The 16,139-nt window shown below is 45.5% G+C and overlaps 1 protein-coding gene across 1 annotated transcript in view; it reads right to left on the bottom strand.

The window, feature by feature from the left end:
* Positions 1–16,139, bottom strand: part of SEC24B (SEC24 homolog B, COPII coat complex component) — an 84,393-nt gene that overhangs the window by 42,250 nt on the left and 26,004 nt on the right. Inside the window, exons 5-9 of the mRNA XM_019533962.1 lie at positions 13,587–13,771; positions 11,621–11,802; positions 4,601–4,703; positions 1,605–1,731; positions 647–756 (exon numbers count right to left, since the gene is read on the bottom strand). Coding sequence (XP_019389507.1) covers positions 647–756; positions 1,605–1,731; positions 4,601–4,703; positions 11,621–11,802; positions 13,587–13,771 — 707 coding nt within the window. The remainder of the gene's footprint in view (positions 1–646; positions 757–1,604; positions 1,732–4,600; positions 4,704–11,620; positions 11,803–13,586; positions 13,772–16,139) is intronic.

Raw genomic sequence — 16,139 nt, forward strand, 5'->3', positions numbered from 1 at the left:
GTCACAAGCTGGCAGAGGGTAGGTTTAGGTTAGATATCAGGAGGTGCTACTTTACGGTCAGGGCGGCTAGGGTCTGGAACCAACTTCCAAGAGAAGTGGTGCAGGCTTCTACCCTGGTGGTGTTTAAGAGGAGGTTAGATGCACATCTTGCTGGGGTCGTTTGACCCCAGTACTCTTTCCTGCCCATGGCAGGGGGTCAGACTAGATGATCTGCTCAGGTCCCTTCCAACCCTAGAAACTATGAAACTAAGGCAGAACCAGTCATCTAATGATGGTATGAGCAAGACCTCTAATCTTCTGTCACTGAATTCCCTACTCATAAGTCACTGCTTATGATGTCATACCAATGAAGTCTAGGTTGCACATGTATTTTTTTCTTCCCGGTTGGTTTCCAGTCCAGTTCCCATATCACAAACACTTAATAAAGCCTCTGTCTTACCAGAGGCACCAGATATTCAAATGTGAATCTAATACTATTAATTCCATCCTGCATGTTCTTTCTAATCAAAATGTTTAGTGAATATTGATGTACAATAGCGGTGCAGTGTAGGGAAGTATGCATTGCCAAACCTACACATATTTTAGTGATAAACAATGACACCTGTTACAGGCCTTAAAAATTCATAATTTAAAAATGTTTATTTACCATGTAGTCTGAAGAAGCAATGAATTCCACTGTAGAATTTTGGACTTCTGGCCTTTTGTGAGGCTCCCCATAGGACCGTGTCAAAGGATTATACATAAATTCTTCAGGAACTAAACAACAATCGTGATTCTAATGTAAATTATTCACAGATACACAGATGTCACAACTGTTAAATACAGTCAACATTATGTTAATAAATGTATATGCATTATAAAATAGTGAGGAAATCATAGTTACAGAATGTTTAAAAAATGAACATTCAAAATGTTATAAAACAAACACCAGCGTTACATACACATCTAAAAACTAAACATCAGTTTTATGGACAGTAAAATACATCTCCTCTAGAACATCAGTTCCTATAGTGTGCCCTATAATGACATGCTTCAAGATGAACTGTACTTTTTCAAAATGGCCTTTTTCTTTAACTACTGACTGTGTTAACTATGACTTTATTACTACTGCAGTCAGGAAAAAGTTGCTTTAATTAAGCAATACAAATTGGGACAATCTGATAAAATGCTCCCAGTATCCTGCCAAGTTGCACGAAAGCTTTTCACCTGTATCAATCATGGATGCTGCTGATCCCCAAGATAGATCTTGTTGTTAGATAGCAACAATCCTAAAATGTTTTAATTCAGTGGTCAACAACTTTTTCAAGCAGCAAGTTGGAACAACCCAGCTTGAGTTGGAGGCAGGCCAGTGCTTCTCTCCCCAGAGCCTGGCCATGGCAAAGGTAAAACGCAACCACCACTGGAAGGCTGCTGAAGCCCCCTACTTCCATTGGCCAGATCTGATGGGTCTGTAGGCCAGATCCAGCCTGTAGGCAGTATGGTGCCAGCCCGTTCTAATTGGAACAAAGGCATGCCAACAAAACTGTTCATAAAAATTGAAAATGGCTTGAATGGATCATGGAGATGAAAGAAACTTGCTCCTTAGATCGGCTATAAAAACTTACCATCATTAACTCTGTAACAAAGGTTGCATTTCCACCTTCTTTGATCAATGAAAGAAACAAAAGGGTTGATATACGTCCTGCATGATCTACACCTCACAATGGTGCTTGATGTTATTACCGGTAATTGCTAATAAATAAATAAATAAATAAATAAATAAATAAATAAAGAAAGAAAGAAAGAAAGAAAGAAAGAAAGAAATAAAGAAAGAAAGAAAGAAATGTTGAAGCAAAGAGGACTCTTGGAAAATTTTCAGAGGATTGAATTTTTCAGTACAATCTGAAAGCTTCATAAACTCAAATATTCTATTGGTCTTGTCCTCCATTTTGGCCTTTTAGCATATTTTTATATGACAATATATTAATATTCATAAAACTATTTTATCATGATAAAGGAAAGACAAGATATTAAAAAATAATGGAGGTCAATTTTAATCTCAAAATATAAATCAAGAATTTCACTGGATTATAATGTAGCACATATGCAGACAAAACCCATACAGATCAGAAGAATTAGATATAATAATGCATATTATTATATGACCATATTTATTTGAATCTAAGATGAGGCTCCCCCTTCTCGCTCCCATTCAACATGTGGGAAAAAAGCCCCCATCTTAGACTTGAGTACAAGCGAGGAGGGAAGGGACCCAGCGGTGGAGCTGGAGCCATACCCATTGCCCCTCCCTCTGCCACCAGCACCCTAAAGCCTCTGTCTTTATTCCTTGCCAACACTTACCTTCCCCTTGCAGCTCCAGTTCCTGCTGGTGTCCCGCTCCCAAATGGCCAGGGCTGTAGCTACTACATGCTGTAACAGCTGCTCTGTGGTTGGGCTAGGACCAGAGGCAGCGCGTGCTCCATGCTCCCTGCTCTGGGTTGGAGTGGGGCCCCAGCAGAAGTCAGAGCTCCAAATGGAAGGTAAGCAGCAGCTATGGGGGTGGTGGGGGAAGGAAGAAGAAAGCCACAGGGAGCACGCAGCAGTGGTGAAGCAGGGCATTGTTGGCAGGGGTAAAGTGGTGAGAGAAGAGGGTTAGGTGGGAGGGATGCAAGTGGAGGGGACACAGACAGCAAGGGGGAAGAGGTAGTGTGGGCATAGGTAGGGGGCACACAGGCCATTTGACTCCCATGTCTTCTACCCCACTACCACTAGCCCTCCTGCCACTGTTTGCCCTGCTGCAATGGTGTGGCGGGGAAAATGAATTCAAGATATCCCTCCAAAAGTTGAGATGCTAGACATGGAAAATAGCAACATTTATAGATTTTCCATGTCTAGAATCTAATTATTAGGGGGTTGTCTTAAATTCAGAGTCATCTTGGATTCAGGTAAATACACTAGTTGGATTAAAGGAATCTGATTAGTCGGTATAAGTGTACCCTTAACAGCAACTATATTATTATAATTTTATAAAGCAGCAAGTTTTGAAGAAAAAGTTATGCAGGAGTACACACACATATTTGATGACTAAAGGCATTAATTGCTACACCTCAAAGATTGCCCAAGAGAGCCAATTAACCATAGGTAACCCTAGCCCTGTTATGAAGAAAGGCCTGAAGGGTGAGAAGGACCCATGAGGCACCTTTAAAAAGGAGGACTTCTGGGGCCTGGATTAGGCAAGAACTCAGATGGTTTAAATTTGGCTTTGGAGCAGGACAAAGGGCTCAACCCTGCCCCAGGCCCAGCAGGGAAAAAAGTCTGAGAAGTGGAGGCCATAGAGGAAAAAAAAAAAGAGGGGTATATGCTGCAGTAGCACCCCAAGGGAGGACAGAGGCTAAAGTAACAGGGGTACCAGCTCCTGTGGGTAACTAGTCGTTTAGTGATAGGAGTCACAAAGACTAAACTCTAGACCAGGAGTAAGCTAGGAGCTGCAGGCTGGTACAGAAGCTGCTTAATGAGTAACTAAACCCAGAACTGTGAACCTGCCTCTGGCAGAATAGGCTGAAGGTTAATAAAGAAGATGTCTGGATAATGAAGAACTCCCCTACACTGGGGCTGAAGAGCAAGGATTAACTGACTGGCAAAGGTGAGGCTGGCCTCCAGGCCAAAAGACGGCACTCTAGTCCTGAGTATTGGAGAGAAAGGAATGCTCCTTCAGACTGTAGCAAGCTTATGTCCACTAGAAAAGGAAGAGCCACTAGGAGGGGCAGGACAGCCCCTCTCTGTTGGTGAGCGTGCCAGACAAGTTAAAGGATTTAGTAAGTGTTTGTTTCTGTTTACCTAGAGCAAGGGTGGTGCTGGGGCCCCCAGGGCCCAATCCTGGTGTGCAGGGGTGGGCAGCTGCAGGAGGGAGCAATGCCATGCCCCCCGGGGTCTAGTCCTGGTGCACAGAGGACAGAGGGGGCTGTGCCAAATCCCAGGGCCTGACCCTGGCATATGAGGCGAGGCTCCATCCAGCCAGTGGACCAGCTCTGGGATATGCAACTAACCCACAGAGCCACACAGTTGAGCATACCACTGACCTAGGACGTTTAGATTCTCAATTAAAACTCAGTTTATAGAAGCCAGGGGTTTGGGCAGTTTGGAGGCTGCACACCTGAATGCCTCAGAGCACACTAGGCAGACAAGGTTCTTTGGGTAAAATCTCCTATCTTTTATTAGACTAAATAAAAGATGCCTAAAAGAAATAAGAGTTATCTAATAAAAGATCTGAACCACCCTCATCTATTTGATGAAGTTCTTCAATTCTGAACATCTGACCAGATAAAACCTATCAATTAAAAAAGGATGCAAGATTTATAGTCATATAATGTAGTTTCTATAATCTTACAATAAATGAATCAGTTCACAGTGATGAGATAAAAATGAAACTTAACCAAAGTCTGACTAAAATGGACATGTAGAAATCAACACAATGTGTAAAAAATCTACTTAAAAATAGTGTGGTCCACATTGCCAGATACTTCTATTAAATCTTATAGCATAGGTAAAATAAGAAAATACCACAAAACAAAAACAAAAACAAAACAACGCCCTGTGAGAAGTATATAAAACATAATGTTACCGTTAAGTCTCTGAAGGGATGTAGCAGCAGTCCCAAGGGAAGTTTAGCTTTGTTTAGCAAAGCCTGAGTCTGTGGAATATTTGTCAGTGTACATCGAAATGAACTGAAAGGAAATCATACCAAAATTAGCTCGCAAAGAACGTTTTAGAACATAGCCTATATTTGCTCTGAGTCCCACAGTTTAATAATTTAAAAAAAATGTTTACACACCTACTTTCAGAACAAACTGAAACCATATCTCCAAAACAGCAAGTCTCTTACAGACAAGAGTAGCTAGGGGTGGGTGAGAGGGGCACCAGCCCTGCTGCCACCTTAGAATCATCACACAACCCCAACAGAGTTTGTGCCCTGGCAATGAAATCAGTATTGCTCTTTCAGCAGCAGCAGCCAGATGCCTGGACACCATAATCCTGCTGTAAGAGCAACAGTTGGGGTGGAGCAGACAACATGGCAGCACTTGCCGTGTGGCCAGCAAGGCCAGTTTTGGAGTCCCTGGTATAGGTATGACTCTTGTGTTGTCCCCCTTCTTGCCCCTCTGCCCACCCCCAGTCTCAAAACCCATGCACCTCTGGCACTCTCCCCATTACCCCCTCCCCTCAGCTCTCTCACGGGGTTTGCCAGTTGTGCCAACCCTGCTTGTTATGCCTCTGTATACAGGGTAAATAAAAAAGATGCAAAAAATACAGCACGGTGGCACCTAGAGATTAACTGGTTCTGAGACATGAAGTTTTATAGGCAACACCCTAGTTCATTATCTGTTAACAGATCTCCAGGTACAAAAATTCTTTCAGTGTTGCAGAAATGTTGCCATTATTATTACAACTGAACTAATTTTAAACAAGCATTGGCATGAATAGTTCCAGTGTCAAAAAAAAAATATAAACTAAACACAAGAAAAAATACTACAGCTATTACTTGATTATCATGTTTTTTTCTTTTCTTATAATTCATCTACTACCAAAACTTATATTAAATAATAAGATAGTACTTTAACTCATGAAAGATTTTCTGTTATCAGAACCCAGTAGAGGAAAACTCCATTTGTTTTGTATAATGTTACTTTTCTGTGGGAAGGGATACAGGAGGATCTTTATGTTTCCTTTTTTTAAACATTGTCAACAATCATTCTCTCCTCTTATTGATGTGAAATGGATGTGGCTCAGTTAAAATTTATACTACTGTGTACGGTAACCAAAGGGGAACAAATACAAAGGCATATGGAGCTCAGAAACAAACACTATCTAGAGTATGCTCCAGAGGTGCACAGATACATCGATCCCATATTGTATCAGCACAGATAAGGAAAATTGACAGCACTGGAAATGGGTTTTTTTTTTTTTTTGTCTGATGTGGCTGATGCATGCTATGGCTGTACTCATGCATGGGGCATTTATGTGGCCAGGAGCGCAGCCCAGCAGCCTGAGAGCAGGATTGGCTGATAAGTTTGTTGTGGAGGAAGGAGAGGAGGAGCAAGATCAAGGTCCCTGCAGTGAGGGAGGGAGTGGGGCAGGGGCAGGGGCAGGGGCTACTCAGCCAAGGCAGGAGTGGGCACAGGACAAAAGCTGTGAGCAGCTCTTCTGGGGAGCATGGACTGGAGGAGGGCAGCTCCTGAGGCTGCATGCACCCCAGGAGGCATGCACCCCCGGATCTGCACATGGGGCAGGGCAGGGTGGCACAAGCTGTTGCTGCATGCTGGGGCCAGGGATGTTGGTTCTTCCCAGTGGTGGGGGTTGGGCCAGGCTGCGCTCAGAGTGTGTGGCAGTGGTGTCGGGATGGGGGTTTTGGGAGGGGGCAGCTATGGTGAATTTTGGGGTGGCTGCTGCCCCTCCCAGAGCCATTACCCACCCCAAGCACAGCCCAGCTTAGTCCAGTCCCCTCACTGGGAAAAGCCCAGTGCTACTCCAGCCTCAGATCACAAACAGCAGCCCACCTTTGCCCCATTTGCAGATCCTCTGGGGGTACACGCCCCCCCACACCTCCTGGGATGCATACAGGGCTGGACACCCCCCGATGAGCTGCTCGTGGCTGTCCTCTGCCCTGCCCTGCCCCAGCTAACCAGTGCCTGCTCCAGCCCCACTCCCTCCCTTCACTGCAGGTGCCTTGATTTGCCTCACCACGCCCTTTCCCCAATACCAGACACACTAGCCCAATGCTGGTCTCTAAGTTGCCTGGGTGCGTATCAGCAATCGGATCAGTATCAGGCGATATGGCTCCTTAAAAATAGGTCATCAGTATCGGCCCCAAAAAATCCGTTGGTGCACCCCTAGTATGCTCCAAGTCTAGGACTGAATTTCAGATTCAAAACATCCATTACTCCCCCTGCTGCCAGAACACATTGCCACTAAAGCCGTCTCCAGTTTAGACAGTGGATAAAGTTTGTTTTTTTCCAGAATTACAACTAACTTCTTATGAATTATGATGAAGAATGTCTTGCATTTGAATGCCTAACTTTATTCCAACCACTTAGTTGGCGCAATAAAAGACATCACCCCCCAAAAAGTCCTTGACTCTTGCATTGTTCCTGGACCTTCACAGCCAAAGCATTACTGTAACACTACTAAGTAATCTCTATTGGACAAACTCATTTTTAGGGGTGTACCAATAGAGATTTTTGGGGCCAATATCAATAGCCGATTTTTAAGGAGGCATATCAGTATATTGATCTGATTTCCGATTGATAGCCCAGCATCTTGAAAAGCAATGTCCAGCTGGTAAGCTTGTGTAGAACGGGAGGAGAAAAGGGCGTGGAGGGAGCTGATCCAGGCCCCTGCAGTGAGGGAAGGAGGGAGTGGGGCTGGGGTAGGTGCTGCCCAGCCACAGTGGGGTGGGACAGGGTGTGGGACAGAGCTTCGGCTCATCCAGAGGGCGTGGGGAGGGGTGGGTGCCTCTGGCTGTTGAACATAACCAAGGAGGGCATGGGGTGGGGGGCAAGTGCCCCTGGATCTGTGTGGGGCAGGACATGCTACCACTGCAGCCTGGGGCCAGGAGCTGCACTGGGTTCTTCCCAGCAGGGGCTGGGCTGGGCTGGGCTGGGCTTGGGGCAGGCAGTGGTGGCACCAGAAGGGGAACTGCAGCCACCCCAAAATTCGCAGCAGCCCCACAACCCCCACTTCTAGTGCTGCCGCCCACCCTGCCCCGAGAGCAGCCCACTGCCTCCCTGCCCCCACCAGGAAGAGCCCTGCACAGGCCCAGCCCCAGCACTCTGAGGTATGCAGAGATCTGGGGGCACATGCCCCTCATGCCCTTCTGGAGTGTGTGCAGTGGTGGGAGCCACACCCCCTCCTGGATGAACCAGTCACAGCTCTGTTCCATGCCCATTCTGGCTGGACAATGTCCATGCCAGCTCCACTCCCTCCCTCACCTTGATCTACACCCCCACCCCATGCCCCTTCCCTCCCCCACCCGCCTTCCACAACAGATTTACCAGCTGCACGCAGCTCTCCAAGCTGCCGGGCTGTGCTACTCATTGCCTCCATGCTGTGCTGTGGCTGCGTGCATGCACGCAGCATTTATTGGCCACATCAGGCCGATTTCTAATATAGTCAATCTTCTTTATATTGTGCCAATCCAATATTGGACTGATGCATCAGTGCACCTCTACTCATTTTCTCTATGCCCAACACAATCTGACCCTAGGCACTACAGCAACATTAAAACATTAAACAAGAAATCCCCTTCCTCACTCCAGCCTATTACTATACACATCATGCTTGGAACATCACTCAATCTGCAGGTAATGCAAAACGCTAGTATCATCCTGCTTGGTACCATGAATATATTTCCAGAGACTGCACATTGTAGAACCAATCCCAAGGGAATATTTGTCAGTCTACACTGAAATGAAGTGAAAGGAAAACATACTAGATTCTACTGGTTTCAGGTGCAGTTCTCCATACCAAGACTGATTTATAAAATCATTGAGGATCTGGATCTTGCCTACATGACAGATCGCCTAACTCCCAAAATATCACCAAGGCAATTAGAATTAGTTGGGGTTCTTTCCGTCCCACAATAATCTGAATCATATACTATAAAGACAGTTTGATGTTAGACTTCATCCACTGGTCAACCAGAGTCCTAGTATGTTGGACCTTTAGGGCACAGTTTAAAACTTTTGTCTTTTATTTTTTTTTTGCCTACCTCTCTGTTATGGGCTTATAGTTTAATAAGTCTTCCAATAATGATATTAATCACAAATTACACGGGATCCATACGTTATCAGATGTTCAGGGATTTCTCTAACCCAGGGGTGGGCAACTGGTGAGTCACTTATAACAAGTTCTGGTGAGGTTTTCAGGGTCACACAAAATCTTTCAGAAGATATCATTAACAAATTATATATAAAAAACAAAATCATACACTAAAAGGCACACATCTACTATAACATATTTTATTTCAAAAAATTTTTTGTTTTCTGGTTTGGTTTTTTTGAGTTGTGTATATAACGGCGATTGCTTAACATCTCAAAATAGAGCATTACTTTTTTATATCACGTGTGGGGGGAGGGTATGGGGTGGGGAGAGGCTGTGAGCACGTTGGGGGGCTACCCACATGCTAAGTCCCAGGAGCCAGCCAGCGGTGGAGGAAGGAAGGGAGGGGGAGCAGGGGGCATGTGAAGTAGTTCTCCTAGGTAGTATAATGAAGATTCAGGTACAGTATGCTCTCTCCCCCCATTTGGCCCACAGCTGACCCTGCAATGCTCTGCATGAGGCTAAGTCCCACCCACTCCCGCCTGGAGCAGCCTGCATCGCCAATGGCACTGCTCCAGCCAGCATATAGAGCTTCCCAGCTGGGCTGCTCCCACTGCAGCCGCCCAGGTACTGCTCGGCTCCCCCTATGCCCCTCACCTCCAGTGGCAGTTCTTTCTCCTCCTGCATGCCAGACACTACATGTCCAGCCAGGCAGCGGGGAAGCTGCAGTCAGGAAGCTCTACTGCCCAGCCACCTTCCAACCACTCTGCTTGCCTGCCACAGTGAGCAGCCATCTGTGGACGGGTGAGTGGGTGGAAGGGAGTCCTGCCAGGAAGCTGTACATGTGGCCAGGACTGCAGCTGGGGCCAGGTGTGCGCAGGAGTGTGGCATGTCCTGTCCCAGGCAGGAGTAGGTGGGGCTTGGCCCCACGTGGAGTGGCGTGGGGGAAGCTGCGGGCCAGATACAAATCAACTGGCAGGCTAGATCCAGCCCACAGACCATATTTTGCCCACTCCTGCTCTAACCATTCCAACTAACTTCAACTCTGACAAGAGCTAGGCCAATGCTGAGCACCTTTGAAAATTCTGACCCGATCAAGAATATCTTGCATTCAAAAGCTTTTCTAAATTTTATTCCAACTATGCAGTTGGTCCATTAAGATATCACCCCCCAAAAATCCTAGCCTTTTTTTCCCCTTTAAACACAGTTCAGAATCTATGGAGTATTTTTTTTTTCTTTAAGGTATTTAAAAGCAATTAATTTTTATTGCAAGTAAACTATAAAACATACGAGTAAATTAGTCGGGGAAACACTACTTAAGAGCTAGGTATTAAGAAATTTTATATAAAGCTAAAACAAGGCAGGAATTAAGTGGCTTGTTTAATGTCAGAAGCAAAAAATGGCAGAGTTTGGACTAGGATGTTGGCTACGATTGCTATAGCAAATTTCATGCAACTTTTGTAAAATTCACTGGAAGTTGTTCTCCTGATTCCAGAGTGTCAGGTCAAAGCAGTATTATTGCTAGGCTGTAGAAAAAAAGTCTCACTGAATTATCGTAAGAATGGTAACCATACTGCTGATGGTAGGAGATGTAAGTCAGAGAATTTCAGGGTTCAGACAGATACAGATGTTCAGCTTCCACCAGAAGAATACACATTTTCTTGGTGGAAACCAAAAGCGTACATTCATTTTTTTCTCCTGGGCCAAAAATGGTGGTTCCAAGAGGAAAAAAAGCTGATTCCAGCCAGAGAGAAGTTGGTTCTGGGAGAGTTTCTCCTGGGAGAATGAACTTTTACACACTTTTTCCTGGCTTAACTCTTCCTGAAAACTGGAAGAAGTAGAGCTGGGGTAAGGCTCCCATGCCTCCTTGAGCAGGGCCCCCTAGGCCCCGGGTGGGAGCAGTCACTCCCATGCCTTCTCTAGAATCTAGTCCCTGATCACCATGGTCTGGAGAATGCTGGTAGGGAGAAGAGGGGAGCAGTCACCAGCTTCTCCCTCCCAGCTCCTCACACTTCAGGGACTCCGGCAGGAGAAGCAGACAGGAGGCTTTGCACATTACTCTGCTCACTTGGGTCCTGGGCACGGGAAGCCAAACAGAGGCTCCAGCATTAAAAACTTCTACTGCCTACTTCTCACACTGAAGTCCCCAAAAACAGACATGGGCTAGGGTCTTTGACTTGCTGCTCCCCTCCCATCCTGGACTTTGGTAGGGAATAGAAGCAGCAACTATTGCTCCCCAAGTTCCCCAGGTTTTGGGAAGAAGTGAATGGCTCTGCCAGTCCCGATGGCTTCCCCTTTCCACACACGCTGCCCAGCTGGGTGGTGGGGCAACAATTAAGAGCCAGGGGGGCTGTGAAGCAGGCTCTGGGAGAGCTTCCCCAAGTCTGGTTCCTGGCCGCAGTGGCTTTTAAAATCACCACCCAACTGGCTGGCAAAGGCATCAAGGGGAACCAGGAGAGCCAGGAACCAGGTGTGGGGAACCCAGGGAGGCAGGGGAAAGTACCCACCCACTCCTTACACCAGAGTCCCAGATGTGTGACACATGGGGGCTTTGCATAGGGCTCAGCCCCAGTGCCTAGGAGTTTGTTAGAAATTTCCACCTGTAGAAATGAACATCTGTTCAAGGCTAATAATGCTGAACAGCCCAGCCCCCTCCCTGCTTCCCACCGTGAACAGTGGAATAAATCACCTAGCAAAAAAGCAGAACGCCATTGTTCATTTTCCCTTGTAAGTTCAAAATCTGTTTGCATTACTTTATATAACTATGTTGCAAAAAATAAGAGAAAAGCATTATGTCAAATGTGCCTGAAGAGGAAAACTGTGTACTTACTCTGGACTGCAGTTCAATTTCCTAAGGTCTGAATTCAAATTAGGCACAGGAGCTGGAACTGGAGTAATGGGCAAAATATTCCTGTCCTGAGTAAGGTTTACAGGTCTTAAGCTTTCTGGCTGCTGAGAATGTAGATTTAATCCTCCTAAGGAGGAAGACAGCTGGTTCATGCCACAATACTGCTGAGGGAGAACAAAAAACACAAGAAACATTGCAAATGAATAACGCTGCTCTAATAAATAAATGTAATTTTAATTCATTGCATTATTCATTGGGATCTATGAAAAATACAGAACTAGTTAATATTGCTGTCTGGATGCATAGCCACTTGTACTGAAGTAATTTAAAAAATATTAAATAAAACTGGACAACTGGGTGCTAAAATACTAATGCATATTGCTTTAAAAGAAATTCAATTTATACTGTGAGATCAACACAAAAGACAGAAACTTGTATAGGAAAGCATAAACCTCATTTTCATGGTAGAATGACTTCAAAGACTGAGGAAACCATCTCACACTAAAAAAAAAAAAAAAGATGGGATATTTCCTCCTCAAAAGGTCTTACAATACCCAAATGCAGAATATCATGCCCCCCCACCCATACTGTTTTCAAGTCTCAAGGAGACGGGTAACATAATCTATTTCCCCTCTCTAATGCAGGGTAAACATGAAACTTTGTGTTTTCATGCCTTGGCCTTGTCTCTCTATTATTTAGCAAAAGTAATGTCAAATGAATAGTTGTGAAATCTCTTTCACTTTAGGTAAGGGGTCGGCAACCCCTGGCACATGTGCCAAACATGGCATGCAAGGCCATTTTGCTTGGCATGCCACAGCCAGCCCTGGCTCTGGGTAGCTGCTGCCAGCTGTGGAGCCTGGACTTGCAGTGTCCCAGCTGCTTGCTGGGAGCAGCCTGGACTCCCGGCTGGCAGCAGCTACCCAGAGCTGGGGCCAGTGTGTGGGCTGTGCTGCCCTGCTGTCTACCCCAAGGTGCGTGCACAGTTGCCACCAGCATGGAGCTGATGCTGGAGCTGTGGAGCCTGGTGAAGCTGTTTGCAGCCTGTCTGCTGTTTGCTGCAGCTGCCCAGAGCCCAAGCTGGCTACAAAGAGCTGCACCAGGCTCTAGAGCCCAGTCACCAGCTCTGTGCCAGGAGCAGGGGAGAGACTGGGGCTGCGTTGCCTCAGGCCCCTCCCCCCCCCACCAGCTCCAAGGTGCACACATGCCAGTAAGGAGCTGATGCCAGGCTCCCGAGCCCGATGCAGGTGTTTGCAGCCTCCCAGCTGCAGCCAGCCCCGGGTCTGGGTAGCTGCTGCCAGCCAGGAGCCCGGGCTGCTCCCAGGAGGCAGCTGGAATGCTGCAAGCCCTGGTAGGAGCAGCCCGGGCTCCAGCAGCTACCCAGAGCCAGGGTAGTTGCTGACAGCCACAGAGCCTGGGCTGGGGGGCAAGGGGCACACACAGGGCATTCTGCCATGTACCCCCTGCCCTCTTTTTTTCTGGCATGCCAGCACTCTGGCACCTTCCAAGGTAGGCACTGTGGTGTTTTTCAGTACTCCAGCCAAAAAAATATTGCCTACCCCTGCTTTAGATATTCAAACTAGAGGGGGACGTTAAATTGAAATTTGTTTTAATGTCATTACACAAAACCACCTGGAGTCCTATACCATAATGCACTCAGTATAAAGAAGATTACAAAACTGCTTTAAAAAAAATCTTTTTGGCTGAAGTCTGACTTTCCAGGTATAGATCAAACTATGAAGTCAACAAGGAAGGCTTACCGGAGCAATGCTTTTGTGCATTCATCAATAATGAATATTGGTAAAATCAAATTGATATGAATGGTTCTTACATCTAAAAATTGTTCCAATAAATTTAAAATAATCTTGTGAATGATAACATAAGACACATAAAATATAAGCTTCACAAAAGGACTGAAAGATAAGTAATTTGTGAATTAAAAAGATCTTACTTGTGAATATTGTTGAAACCCAGAATGATGGCCTGGGTTTGTGGGCTGCATAGCAGAAGTAGGTGGTGCAGAATTCTGATAACCAGGTTGAAGAGTTGGGTATCCATAACCAAAGGGCTTAGAAGTCTTTGATGTTGGGGGAACAGAGGGGGCAGGAGCTGGACTACTTGTTATAGAACGTTTCTCTTTAAAAAAAGACGGTGTTTATTACATTTAAGTACACCAAGAAAATTCCCAGCTGCTGCTGAATAATAAAACTTAATTATAAAGCAGCAATGCCAAATGTCTTTACACTGACCAAATATGTATAACACACAATAGTAAGAAACATTTATATCCTGTTATCAGCAACCAGAGGATACTCTTGGCCTTACCTTACAGCAGAGCTGTTCAACTGGTTGCCTGTGGGCTGCTTGCAGCCCACAAAGGGTTACATTTTAGCCTGCAGGCGCCTGCCACTTTACCCATTGCTTTGGCTACCATGCAAGTGGTGTCTTCGGGCTCTCCTCCCTGCCTCTGCACCATAGGCTGGGGCACTGTGACAGTGCAGGGAGCTGAGAGTGAGCCTGGGGTGGTGTGCATGCGTGTATGCATACATAATGCTGGCTGGGGGAGTCACCGGTGCCTGGTGTAGCAGAGAGGCAAGGGAAGGGGACACAAGTGCATGGTGCAGCAAGGGGGCAGAGAATTGTCTGGCAGGGGTGCTGTGGGTTTGTGGTGCAGTAGGGGAGCCTGCACATGTGTGCAGTGTAGCAGTAACGAGGGAACAGGCACACAGCCCATGGTGGTAGGTGTCATGGGAATGTGGAAGGAGTGTGTGGCCCACAGGGACCGTGGCTTGTCTTGGTGTAGCCTGCAGGGTATGCAGGCTCTGCTGGTGCAATCTGCGTGGCATGAAGCCCCTAGCTGCTTGAAAGTTGCAAAGCCCTGCTACATGTTTAACATTTTCTGTAATCTTATTTAGTGTAATGTGATTATGAACTAAACAGAAAAACTTCATGTAATTTTATATTTTGTTCCTTTTAACAGAAAAAGATAGGAATAAAAATATTATTGGTTACAATGCAAGAAACAAAAAGACCATAATTATATATTTTTTCTCCATTACATTTTTTGCTCCTGACCTTTGCCAGCCTTGCATCAAAATATACTGACCCTCAACCTCCCTCTGGCTTACCTGTGACAAAATTGCAAAATTTTATTAAGAGTGCATATGGTCTCCCTTGAATCAGTGCAAGTCCTGCCTGTATATTTTATAGCACAATTTGGCCCTGTTTTAAAAGGTCAAACTGTAAATAAAACATAGATCCCAATTCAGGTGGCCTGTTATATGGGGCAGAGAGGTAGCTTGGACAAGAGATTTAAACACTGCTTAGGTTACAAGTGCATGTTACATCTCTGTAGCTCTCAGATAAGGGGGAAATGCTGTTTTGCAACTGGTATATTTCAAGTTTTTAAATGGGTGTCCCCCCTTGCCCTGAAAAGCTCTAAAACCACGGTCTCTTGCTGGGGAACCAAGACAGGAAAGACTACGTGAAGTAGATGCACAGCAGAGAGAAGTTAGCTGTGCTGACCTAAGTCAAGTACATGGCATAGCAGTGCAAGCAATGTGCAAAACGCCATCCGGTAAAAATCTACAGTTGGTCTGGGTAGCCAAGAAAGTGGATGAAACCAGAAAAGTGTCAAGCTGACTCAAATTCCCTCAACAAGCAAGTGGTACAAATTTTATTCTAACAAGTTTTAAAGTAGTTAATCTTTCCAGGCTAGTAAATAGAGTACAGTACACTGAAACCACATTTTATCTTACCTCTATTTTAAGGTAGACCGTGTAAGAGAAATTATATCAGCTTTACACTAAATTAGTAGTGCCCAAAAACTCTTCTCCCCATGGGCCAGATGAATGGTGCCAAGTTGGTCTGTGGCCTGGATCTGGTCCATGGACCTGATGTGGTATAGAGAGCCAGCCTGGCAGTGGCCCAATACAGTGGCACAAGGCTTGGGAGTGGGGGAGCAGTGGCAGTGTTAACTGTCATCACTCTTGTGCCAAATTTCTGAACCATGAGGAGCTCTTCAACCTGGATGGTTGAATCCCTGGACTAGACAGATGCTTCCCCTGCTAGAGGAATCCTGAGCTGTGGGCTTAAGCAAGCTACTGAAACCATATTATGAGGTCAGAACAATAAAAACAATATAGTGAAGCCCAGGATTAACTCAATTACTAATCAAAATCCTAAATAAAAATGTGCCTATGTTAATGGATTTAGTACCCTTGGTTTTCAGATGAGTGGCAGGGTCACAGACAGAACCTTTTAAAACCCTCAGGAAACTATCAGCAAAACTATCTGAGACTGGTCTGGACATTCCTGATATTTTTTAGAGCACAAAAGCCTTAATACTTTGATTTTTCTATCGTATATAAGGAAGACAAAAAAAGGACAAATATTATCTAACTCTGTACATCAAGTCTAATCTTTGGCATCTTAAACTCTCAGTATAGATGCCAATGAGCATCTTTACATGTGTTCTTGGTACAGGTGACTGGTGCCTCCTGAG

This window comes from Crocodylus porosus, unplaced genomic scaffold (assembly GCF_001723895.1).
Source record: "Crocodylus porosus isolate Cpor-Errol unplaced genomic scaffold, CroPor_comp1, whole genome shotgun sequence".
Classification (NCBI taxonomy): Eukaryota; Metazoa; Chordata; order Crocodylia; family Crocodylidae; genus Crocodylus; species Crocodylus porosus.